The sequence below is a fragment of the Ambystoma mexicanum genome, chromosome 8 (genome assembly GCF_040938575.1).
Source record: "Ambystoma mexicanum isolate Mex_15411 chromosome 8, UKY_AmexF1_1, whole genome shotgun sequence".
NCBI classification, from domain to species: Eukaryota; Metazoa; Chordata; class Amphibia; order Caudata; family Ambystomatidae; genus Ambystoma; species Ambystoma mexicanum.
The window spans coordinates 1,191,623,876-1,191,636,456 of NC_090929.1; the positions used below are offsets into that span (position 1 = coordinate 1,191,623,876).

Genomic DNA, 12,581 nt, shown 5'->3' on the forward strand with positions numbered 1-12,581 from the left:
TTGGTGGTCCTCTGATAATAACTTTTGTGCATGTATTAAGTAGGAACCTACTGCTAAGAAAAGGACATCTTTTTTGGAATCCACACAACCCTTTGGGCCAGAAGGCCGACCACACGAACACTTTGAGTTGTCCACATTAACAACCGCTGACACCATCATGATCAGGGGTCACCCCTTTGGCGGCTGCAAAGGCCAATATAGGGTACTTCGAGTTGGGGGCAGTGTGATTTACTGTCTTGTGCAGATACATTTTTAACCCACCAGATTTGTGGGCTTTCATATCCCTCCCTGGTGGTCTAGACAGAGGAAACTGGAGGCAGCAAATCGGCAACCTCAGAAAAATGTGTCTGCCATCACCAAAGACTGTGCTGGAAGTTGGAGCCCAAGCATAACTTTTCTTCTAGAATAGCCCAGAATTTGAGTTTAGGTTTTGGTAGGTAAGGTGCACTAAGTGCAGTTCTTGACTGACCTTTCTGGCCTCATTTATCACATCGGACTGAGGCAGATGCCTACCAGAGAGGAGTGCATTGAGAAGTTGGAAGGAACCAAGGTTGCGTTCATGAAACATCTGCCAGAGAAGGACTAACTACGTAAATGTGATGGTCATGGTTGGCATCCTAGGAGCCTTGCAGAGAAAGTGGGGTTGCACACCCATAATGTACATCAGCAGAGGGCCTGCAGAAGGGGCCCTTGTGGTATGAGCCAGTGCTGGAGGCGACAGGTAGGCTCAGAGAAGGTGGATGAGTAAGTAGTTCCAGAGGAAGACAGCATGATCTTTCAAATTAGTTCTTTGAATAAACGTGTTATTTCTGATGCCATCATGAGGTGCTTAAAACTTACGGTGCAGCATCTTTCTGTTGAGGGGATCTCAGAAGGAATAGGGCTCTGTGAAAGATAAGATTATGCAGAGGCACACCTTGCATAGGAGGTGCCAGGTTCAAGCAGCGAGTAAAGGACAAAATGGAAAGTGTACTGAAAGTCCATTCAGGTTGCTTATGAAACGTATCAGTCCACTTGAGGCTAAAAGTCAGGTCTACACTTGTACTCCAAAAAGCATGCCTTTCTTTACTGCTAGCAGGTCAAGGCATCCAGCCTAAAGAAGTAGAAAGTGACAAGCTTGCCTGGGAAGGTACAGTTTACATACTGGCCATGGAGCATGTCAAGGACAGTGCTAGGTCCTTAGCTTTGTGTTGGCTTTCCTAGACAAGCAGAAATTGGCTTCTTCTTAGGGCAAGGGTAGGAAGAGGGCTCATCTCCAAGCTCCACCATCCTCGTAAAATCAGTGAAGCATAAGTGCAGGAGTCACAAATTGGTGTATGGGCAGGGACCTTAGATACCCTGTAGTTTTGCCACTAAGGGACAACCATGGCCGGAGGAGGAGGGGAAAGCCTGCAGTGCCTTGGAGTAAGGTGTGTGGGTTTGCCTGATAGGGGGTGTAGTGGTTAAGGGGCATTGTTAATCAACGGCAGGCCGGATTTGAACAAGCAGCCATTGAGTAGTCTGGATCCGCAGAACAAAGGTCAGAGACTCTCTCTTAGCTGGGCTAGCCCAGGTAAGAGCTTGGTCTGTTAGCAAGCCCTCTACACCTGGTAGTGAGTGAAGGCAAACCCTGAGAGGAAAGCACAAACACCTGTAACAGGGGAGTCCATATGACTTATGAATATTAAGTGCACAGGAGAGCCCTGCATAGTTGCTTGACAATGTTCTTACTCTGTAACAGAGGTGGAAAAGACAGTTTGGGCCAAAGCACTAGGGATAACTACTGCTCTAAAGGTTCCCATGGCCATGTGTAAGAAGGCCATCTAATCCTGTTTTTTATCTTTGGCCTCTGGGACTGGTAGCATTTTCTTTCACATTTAGGTAAACTACAAGCCCCTTAGTTCCAGGCAAAAAAAAGGAATGGATGGCCTTCTCACGCATGTCCATGGGAATCTTCAGAGCTCTGAGAATCACACAAGTAACAAGACCCCACCTACATGCTAGCACAGTCTTTGTATAAACTAAAAAGACACAATTCCGAAGTGTTCTCTCACTCATATCCCTTTAGGACCGAGCCAACCTGGAAAAACATCCCAGGTACATTTTAAAATGTGTTTAAATCTACAGTAAAACTGCCAAAAAAAAAGGTTAATGCAGAAGATACTTTTGTCCTTTTAGGGGATGACTTATGTCAACTCCAGTCCTACAAAATGTTGGGAAGGTTTTGTATTTTGGAAACCCATAAGTGTAACTATATGAAGAGCCCCCGGGGGTGGGGGACGTTTGAGAGAATGCTTAGTTCAAGTGCTGTTCCCCCAACATGCTTCATTCCAGTTTTCTACCACGGGACAACACCCCACAAGTATGGCGGGAAAGGGTTCAGGAGTTTATTATAATTGCAAGTAGAGCTTATGTAACTCACTGCACACTGCGTTGCAGCTATATCAGAAAGTACGTACATGATTGCGAAGAGGTGGAGGGCACAGGAAAAAGTGCCAGTATAGCTTGTGGAATGTTAATTCAAGGAATATAGTACAACAGGTGAGATGGACTACATGCATGGGTATAAGCTAGTACCAAGGAAGCAATGTGGACAGCTTTGATGACAAACTGTTTCTGGCACATGCCATTGGAGGTAGGCAAATGTAGATTGATAAATGACATCCAGTGTCCGAGTAGCTATTGCATGCATCACAGAGGACGACCCAAAGGGTCTACCTGAGCACACGGTAAATTTCTGGCATGCTGAAAAACTATAAGGTAGTTGCTAGGCATTCTAGATTTCCTGTGTCAACTAGCCAATAAGCAACCTCAGTCAACGCATAACATGCTCACTGAATGAATCATTGGGACACCAGAGGTATGGCACAAAAAATTGAAACAGGAGAAAGGGTTACACAGGAAAAAGGAGTTTGTGCACTGAAACTGTAGCTCCGTTGCAGTAAATGCTCCACCAAGGTCTCTTTGCAGAACAGTCTGAAGGTCTGGCAAACTGCCAGAGACAGAAATAAGTAATAGACAAGAAATCAATAACTACATTTAGTTTTTGAAAACTGTATTCAGAGAATTGGATTCGGAACTTACCTCTGCAGTTAAATTTGGCAGTATCATAATGTCTTTCAGCACACCTGAAATAAAACGCATACATCTGTAAAATATTACAAGATGAACAGTCATTTTTAAAATGAAACCATGCACAATTTTGAAAGTGAGGCCAGCTTACACAATGTTGTACAGTCAACCTGCAAAAGACTGGAATTGTGACTTATTAAATGTATCCATGATTTATTAGCCAGGAACTTTGGGAAGATTAAAGTAATCATAATGGAATCCAAAAAGTAACATGTTGGTTTCTGCAAGAAACAGTAAATTCACTCTGCTAGCCAAAACATTCCTCAACATAGACGCCCCTAAACATTCAATACGTTGAATTTGTGTCAAAGGACGCAAACGCACATTAAAATGTGTCTTGTCTTCGAGACACACATTTCAAACTAGAATTAAACTTTTCCTCCAAAATGGCATAAAATAGTATGTCATATTGGATTCCTTGTAAATACCTTCCCAAGTCATTTGGGTTTAAGAATGAGCTTGTTTATTTCTATGGTGATAAAAGGAGAGGGTAGTGTTACGCATATAGGTAAGTTTCTTTGCATTGCATATTCAAAGAATTTCAGATACTCTACCAAGGTATACTTTGAGCTCTGCAGTTTAGGAGCACTATGAACTATTTTATGGTAAGATTGTCAATTTGGAGTAATATTTTATGTGGATAGGGACTAGACAGTCGATCACAAACCATTGACCGTGACATTCTGGGAATGCCAGAGTCTACAGGGAAGGGACAGGCTTGTGTTGTGAATCCATTATGGTTGCGTGTAAAAAAAAAAAAAAAAAAAAAAAAAAACACTTTTTAAAAGTAGCACCGCTTTGCACCAGACCCTCTCCTGGCTGTTACCTTGTTCGTGTAACTGGACTTGATTAATCTTGGAAGTATATACTGAAGCTCTGCCCCTTTTCTTTGTGACATCAAATTGCGCAAACCAGCGTGCGCGTATCAAGCAGAAGCATGGGTGAAGCACCCCTTTGCACCTGACCCTCTCCTGGTTGTTACCTTGTTCGTGTTACTGGACTTGATTAATCTTGGTATTTGAACCTTTCAGCAGCATTACAGCTTTACAGCTTTATGGACACTATTTAAGTGCCTACTTGCCTTTGTTTTCTTTGCCCTTTTAGAAGTTATATACTGAAGCGACACCCCTTTTCTTTGTGACATCATACAAGGGAGACTGCGCGCGCACCAGCGCGCGCACACCAAGCGGAAGCACCAGTGAATTGCTGCTTCGCCGCAGCGCTGTGCGGTGACTGTCCGGTCCCTTCCTGTTTGGTGCTTCTTGGTTTGGCTTACGGGGTCGTTATACTGTGTCAGCACTTAAGGTTGGTGTTCTGATATTATTGAAGGGCTTGACGCCAAGTGTTAATAACATTCTCTTACTGAAAATGAAAATATCTCTGTACACTACGTACAGGCATGCCCCTCATGTATCGAAGAGAGGCCAGGATTCTACTCTGAAAAAGCAAATGGATTTCTCTAAAAGCTATCCTGATCACAAACTATGTTCTACACCAAAACCATGCGATCCAACATCAACATATGCCACACATCAACCGAAGGACTTTACCACAGCTGATGTACGCTTCTTTTACCCTGATCCGCATTCAGGGCCTTCATCAGCTGTTAAGTCAGCCGAAACGCATGTGTTGGGTGTGTGCAATTCAGTTAATCCAACAGCACACACACAACAATTTGCAATCTATGCCCATCAGATAATGCAGTATTGAGAAGCGAAGCGGTAGCGGCTGGCCCAGTGAGAGGTGGTGGCAATGTTGTAAATCTCTCGGCCGATATAGCTGTCATTGATCTGGATTAGATGCAGACTGATTACTCTGCTTAAAGTATTTCTCAAAAGTCGTCCTTTTCTCCAAATGTCTTCTTTGAAGCCAGCCCTGTTAGATCTAATGTGGCTTCCTCTTTTCTTGCCCCTACTCCTCGGCAAAAAGTAAAAGAACCCCATCACATTCCCGAAGGGATGGGAAAAGTTATGGGACTAGCATTGGAAGCCATGAATACGACCATGCCTACTATTGTGAAACATTTTTGAAACTTTGATAAAATGAACCTTCAGGGCTCACAAATAGCCTTTATTCTGGCTTGGGAATCCACTCACGAGGCGTTTGAGAAACGTTTGCGGCCTATTGAAATAAAAGCAGCTTCCCCTCATCCTTTAATTTTTGTGGACAGAGCCCCCCTCCCCGTTGAATTTGTGTCGCTCTATTGAGCGTACACATGCCAAGTTACCAAACAGATATTTTGCCTTCTTTACCATATATCACAGGTATAATCACTGAAGAAAATGCTCAGTTGAACATGGCTGCTACCTTCATTAACAAAACCACAAGGTGCAATTGGCAAAAAGGCTTACACTATTTTTTCAAAACCAAAAGGGGGATCAAAAAGTAATTACTGGCAATTGTAAAAAAAAAATAAAAAATAAGAACATTAAAACGAGTAAAATCACTTCGACAAGTGCTATTAAGCAATTCATTAAAGCTTTAAAATCTCTGTTTAAAAACACAATTGGCTTCTGCAGCTGTTTCAAAAAAATACATGCAACTGAATCATATTCATAAACTCAAACTTGGATTGCAAATTCCAAGTGGGAGCTTTAGTAAATCCTATCCTCCTTTGGATGAACTTGTAGAAGCGATTCAAAACCAACAAAGTATACCTCCTGGTTCAACATCCCAAATAGCTGCAGTTTCCAATGCACCAATTCCCGCAATTAGTAGCCTAACCCAAGACCAAGCCTTTAAGGCCTTCAGGCGACAGGAAATTAGGAAGGAGTTTGATGTCTACATGGTCAGGTTCACAAATTTACCTAATATAGGAGTTCTACTATCTATGTCTATTGGACAGTGTGCTCCTTTTATGATGCCAACTGATCTCGCCAAATGTCCATTAGATTCTGACGTCCAGAGCAAAAATAGTGGAGTTGTAAGGGCAGCAAACACACCTGAAGTTGGCTCGAAAAACTCTAAAATCTTGAGTGAACAAGTACATCCTACTGGCTCTGAGAATAGAAGGGAAGACCAGTATGAAGGTCATGGAGCCGAGATTGTAACATTCTTGCTATCTCTCCTTCCCAAAAAACAAAAAAAACAAAAATCACTGCGGAAACTACCAGATACACAAATAGGTTCCGAAGGTACAATTGAATTTCACTATACATGACACACATGTTGGTGCATTAATACTTGGCTGTCGGCCTGCCCCATTTCCACAATATGGTTTAAATAGGTACAGTGTTCTTGAGTTGTTTATTTAAATTAACAAACAAGAGGACATCGGAACCTTAGACATTGAATAAGTTGAGTTCATCAATGAAACCACTGAGCACAGTGCGCTTATGGTTGCGATCCCGATTGGTGCGAAACACAATTTGGAGTGCCAAAGAACAACTATTTGATATGGGATTTCTACTTTAAGTAGGCCCCTCTCAAGCAAATGATGCTCCACAGGGAGGTGTGTCCCAAACGGGATCAACACCACAAATGCAAACTAAGAATCCAATGGTAAACCCTAATGATCGATCTGTATGTAAATGTGGTTGCAACTGTGGGAACAGAAGTTAACTAGGGCAACAGGACGCGGAAAGACTGCTCAGATTGCTATCATGGAACACATGTGGTCAACGTCATTTGTTTAACAATAAAGAATCTTAGAGCAATTTGATCTAATTATGCTCCAAGAAACTTGGTTGACCACTGCTCCAATTTGGCATGACCATGTAATACATCTCACTCCAGCTTTACAAGGCGTGAAGGGGCGCCCAATGTCTGGGCTACTCACCTGTATTAAGATTAGTTCTGGCCTTAGCATTATCTTTTCATATGCGCATAGTGCCTAGTGCATATCCACAACTTACCATTGTTTCTGTCAACTCAGTCCTGTTTGCTCTGATTAACTTATATTGCAACCCTTCTTGAATTGATGACTCAAGGTTTTTGTATGATGTAACCAGTATGTTAGATCATGTAGCGACGGTTGCGGGAATTGCCCTCACTGTTCTGGCAGGTGATCTTAACTTGCATTGTTCAGAGGAGGGGAACGCAAGGGAAAAAAGTAAGCTAATACAATGGAAACATCTAATGTCTTGTCGTGCCCTATGCATGATTAATGGCACTAGCCCGGAAGACACTCCGCCTCATATCACGTGGAAACGAGGCCTATCTGCAGCTACCATTGATTACATCTATTTAGATTATAAGCTATTTTGTGGAATAGCTTATTTTCGCATATTATTGGTAGCAGGAAGTGACCACCGAATGTTAACTACTCAATGGTCTAGGTAGAGCAAGCATCCGTCTCAGCGAAAAAAAATATTTTCAGGGGTTGTGACTGTTAATACAGAATTGAATCGAATTAGGTGGACAGAGGAGACTTTAACACAATATGCTAATACATTGTCTTCGGTCCTCAGTAATGCTGCACATAGTGGCTTCTGATATAACATACCCTATTATGATCTTATGCAAAAATACATCGTAAAGACGCAAAAAACAAAGGAAGTTTGAATGTAGAACCCATGCTTTTGACACGAGTTGCTCTGACTAGAGATAAGACGAGATATAAAAATTGGATTTGTGCACATCGTGTAACTCTCTTGCAGAGAGATGGTCAACAAAGGTTGGCGCTTATGCAAAATAAAAATGGTGCACACATTTTGCAAACTCTAAACGAAGCAACAGTAACTTCACAAATGTTGACCCAGGTACATAATGTCTCAGAACTGGTCTGGATAGACCATTTAAAAAAAATATATGCTAAACCATTGAATTTTTTAGATCATCAAGAAACTGAGGAAGAGGCACATTTTTATCTAGATATAGCCAAAGCTGATATAGGGCATTTTATTATTAAAGTAATAAGCCAATCCAAAGCACCAGGGCCAGATGGGCTGTCGAACAAAACTTACAATATCTGTCCAAATTTGAGGATTCTGTTTGAATCATATTTTCCAACATATTAATTACTCACAATGCATCCCTCTATCATGGAAACACTCCATAAGGAACAAGTTACTTACCTGTAACTGTTGTTCTCCAGCATGGGTCTGGCATGGATTCACATGCTCATGAATATTCCCCGTCGTCAGGCTGGGAATCCTCGGTAAAGAAAAATCAGTATCAGTTTCGTTTCTGATCTGTCTTTCGTAGTAGTAACCAATCACTGATCTCTGCGTCATACTAACCACAGCCAATGACTGCCATCTCCCTAAGCCCCGCCTGTGGCAGCCATCTTCAGATTTGGTAGCACGTGAAGTGGCAGTATGACCAAGTTAAGAGCCGCAGAGGGGTAGGCGGGAGGGTTCGCATGTGAATCCATGCCAGACCCATGCTGGAGAACAACAGTTACAGGTAAGTAACTTGTTCCTTCTCCAGCATGGGGTCTGGCATGGATTCACATGCTCATGAATATAAGAATACATAGCAGTACACACATGCACAACCACGGGAGGTGGCAAAAAGGCTCAACATTAAGCAATACAACGACTCAACATTAAGCATCTCTTACCTCCTCACCAGGCTCACCTTAAGCGAACAGGTTGCGCAGCACTGCCTGGCCGACCCTGGACTCCTCCCTGGAATCCCGATCGACGCAGTAGAATCTCGTGAAGGTGTGCGTCAACCTCCACGTAGCAGCCCTGCAGATGTCCAGCAGGGGCACACCAGATAGGAATGCCGTAGTAGCAGCGATCGCTCTGGTCGAATGGGCTCTCGGACGGCATGGCAGCGGTCGGTTAGCCAACCGGTGGCAGTGCATGATGCAGCCGGAGAGCCATCTGGAAATAGAAGACTTCGAGAGAGCCTTCCCTTGATTCACAGGTTCAAAGTTCACGAACAGCTGTGATGTCCTCCGGAAACTCTTTGTGCGGTCCACGTAGAACTTCAGCGCTCTAGCCACATCCAGCGAGTGCAAAGTCCTCTCGGCCGGCGACGAAGGAGACGGGAAGAAAACAGGTAACACCAGGGGCTCGTTAAGATGGAAGTCCGACGGCACCTTGGGCATAAAGGAGGGGTGCGTCCTAAGCACCACCCTCGAGGCATGGAAAGTCAAGTACGGTGCTTTGCAGGATAGGGCCTGGATCTCTCCCACTCGTCGTGCGGAGGTAATGGCCACCAGGAATGCAGTCTTCCACGACACAAACTTCATCGGTGCGGAGTGCATCGGCTCGAATGGGGGGCCCATGAGCCTGGTCAGCACCACGTTAAGTTCCCACGCCGGGGCCGGGGCCTTCACCGGCGGGAACGATCGGAACAGTCCTTTCATAAACTCTTACCAGTCGATGGGACCACAGGGACGTAAGTCCTGTGGTTCTGGTATATCTGGAGATCGCCGCCAGATGAATCTTAATGGAGGCATGGGCTAGCCCAGCCTTTGCCAGCGATAGCAGGTACGGCAGCACTCGAGGGGCCGTAATCCGTAGGGGCTTGATCTTCTGTGCTCGGCACCAGATAGAGAACCTCTTCCACTTGTGACCGTAGCATTTTAGAGTCAAGGACGCCCTGGCCTTTGCAAGAACCTCTCTGCAGTCGGCCGGTATATCGTGCCCTCCAAACTCTAGCGCTGCAGGAACCAAGCCTGCAGGTTCAGCAACGCTGGGTTGTGGTGGAAGATGGCGCCTCCTTCTCTGGAGAGAAGATCCGCGTCCGCTGACAGCTTGATGGATGGTGACGTCGACAAGTCCAGAAGGTCCGGGAACCAGATCTGCCTCGGCCACACCGGTGCGACGAGGATCATCCTGCACTGGGACCTCTTGAGCTGGTTGATGAGTCGAAGCAGCAACGGCAACGGAGGGAACGCATACAGGTAGAGGCCGTCCCAGGGGAACGAGAACGCATCGCCCATGCTTCTCGGCTGGGGAAACCTGCTGGCGAACCTCTGGCACTTCGAGTTCGTCGCTGTTGCGAACAGGTCGATTTGGGGTTTGCCCCATCGTCGGAAGAGTTGATCCACCTGATCCTGGCGCAGCTCCCTGCTGAGCGAGTCGGCGATGGTGTTTCTTTCTCCTGCCAGGTGGAAGGGAACCAGGAACATCCCCTGGGCGACCGCCCAGTGCCACAGATCCTGTGCCTCCTTTGATAGGGCTGGGGATCTGGTGCCTCCCTGCTTCCGTATGTAAAACATTGTCGTGGTGTTGTCCGTGAAGATCCGCACCACCTTGCCCTTGAGCGACGGGAGGAACGATTTGAGAGCCCAGAACACGGCTCGGAGTTCCAGGATGTTGATGTGAAGGAGCTTCTCCTCCGAGAGCCAGAGGCCTCTTGCATGGAGATCTCCGGTGTGGGCGCCCCAACCTTCCAGGGAAGCGTCAGTCGTCACCGTCTCCTGGTACGCCGGCGTCCGAAAGTCCTTGCCCGCCGTGAGGTGCGCTCGAACGCCCCACCACTGAATCGCCCGCCGGAACACCTCGTTGAGGGGGACCCTGTCTTCGAAGGTGCCCGTCGCCTGCATCCAACGGGCGTCGAGAAATTCTTGAAGAGGGCGCATCCATAATCTGCATAGGCGCACCAGGTAGATGCAAGAGGACATCATCCCCAGGAGGGACTTGATGGACCTCACCCTGGCCACGTCCGTGGCTAGCAGGCGCTGCACTTTGCCCAGAATGGTCTTCGTCCGTTCCTCCGACGGTGCCGCCAGGCGCCTCACTGTATCGAGCTTCGCTCCCAGAAACAGGGCCACCTGCGACGGCACCAGGTGGGACTTTGGGTAATTTATGGCGAATCCCAGGTCTGTGAGTAGCTGGACGGTCCTCGCAGTGTGTTCGACAGAGAGTTCCCTCGTCCTTGAGCGGATGAGCCAGTCGTCCAGGTAGGGGTAGACGTGAATCCCCTGCAGGCGCAGCCGCGCCGCCACAGGTGCTAGGCACTTGGTAAAGACCCTGGGGGCCGACTTCAATCCGAACGGCAGTGCTCCGAATTGGTAGTGGTGTCCCAGGACGACGAACCCGAGGAACTTTCGGTGACTTTTGAGAATGGGAACATGGAAGTATGCATCCTCCAGGTCCAGCGACGATAGAAAGTCGCCTTCCTCCAGCTGTCCCAGCACGTGCTGGAGGGTGACCATCCTGAACTTTTGTGACCTGATGTATTTGTTCAAACGACGAAGGTCCAGTATGGGGCGCCAGCCGCCCGTCTTCTTCCTGAAGAGGAAGTACCTTGAGTACACCCCGGAGCCTCTTCGGGACGAGCTCGATGGCGCCTTTCCTGAGCATCGCCCGTACTTCCAACAGCAGTTGCGGGATGTGATTTTCCTTCCTGGCCACAGGTGGAACGTGAGGGCACTTCTTCAGGAATTCGATAGAGTGTCCTCTTGCCAGGGTATCCAGCACCCAACGGTCGGTGAAGATGGACTTCCACACGCCGACGAACTTCGTAAGACGGCCTTCCACCGGGGTGCTTCGGTGGGGGCCCGAGGCCACGGCCGGTTCAGTCCTGCTTGGAGGTGGTGGCCTTGCCGCCCTGGCCACCTTGCCGACGGCGGCGAGGCGCTCCCTGCTTGCCGCGACCCATGTAGGCCTCCTGAGATGAGGAGCGTGCCGCCTGGCGGTAGGATGACGAGCCACCGCTGGATCCCTTGTAGGCCCCCTGTCTGCCTCCGGAGCTCCGAAAGGGCCGTCGTTGCTGAAGGGCTCCTAGGGCGCGGGCCGTCTCTGTGTCTGTCTTTATGGCTTGGAGGGATTCGTCCACCGCCTTCCCGAACAAGTTGCTGCCGTCGAACGGCATGTCCAACACCCTGGTCTGGACGTCCTGACGGAAGTCAGTCGCCCGGAGCCAACCCAGTCGTCGTAGGCAAACTCCGTTGCCCAGCTGGCGGAACCCAGTATCGGCAATATCGGTTGCCACCGTTATGGCTTGGTCCGACGCCACCTCGCCTTCTTGAAGTATTTCCAGGGCCTCGGACCTCTTGTCGTCCGGTAGGAAGTCCAATATGGGGGCCAGCTTAAACCAGAGCTCTCTGTCGTAACGGGCCACGATCGCCAGGGCGTTGGCCACTTTGATCGTCGTCGCCGCTGACGAAATGACCCGTCGCCCCATGGCGTCCAACTTCTTTCCCTCGCCGTCCGGAGGGGAATTCGACGTTGAGGCTCCTGACCCCGCCCCTTTCTTCTTCTTCGCCGCCGAGACGACCGAGTCTGGCGTTGGCTGGGCCCTGAGGCACAGGGGAGCGGTCTAGGGTACCCGGTACTTCTTCTCGTACCAGTCCCGTTTGGCTAGTGCCGTGGAGGGGTTCTTGACTACCGACAGGCCCTCCTCCCAGATGTCATCGATTAGAGGCACCGCGATGACAGTCTTCCTCTTGGCCTCCTGGTGCTGATAGAGGAAACCTTCCTTTTTCTGCTCCTCCGGGCAGAGCTGGAACAATTCGGACGCCCTGGCGATCATGGCGTGGAATGAGCCAATCTCGTCAGGCGGAGATGCCCGTGCGACTGGAGACGGGAGACCCGTTCCGTCGTCATCGCCCTCACAACCCGTCGTCG

The 12,581-nt window shown here is 47.8% G+C and overlaps 1 protein-coding gene across 2 annotated transcripts in view; it reads right to left on the reverse strand.

Moving 5' to 3' along the window:
- PTEN (phosphatase and tensin homolog) overlaps positions 1-12,581 on the reverse strand; it is a 791,199-nt gene that overhangs the window by 502,580 nt on the left and 276,038 nt on the right. For both annotated transcript variants that reach the window (XM_069611282.1, XM_069611283.1), the window contains exon 4: positions 3,064-3,107. In XM_069611282.1, coding sequence (XP_069467383.1) covers positions 3,064-3,107 — 44 coding nt within the window. The remainder of the gene's footprint in view (positions 1-3,063; positions 3,108-12,581) is intronic.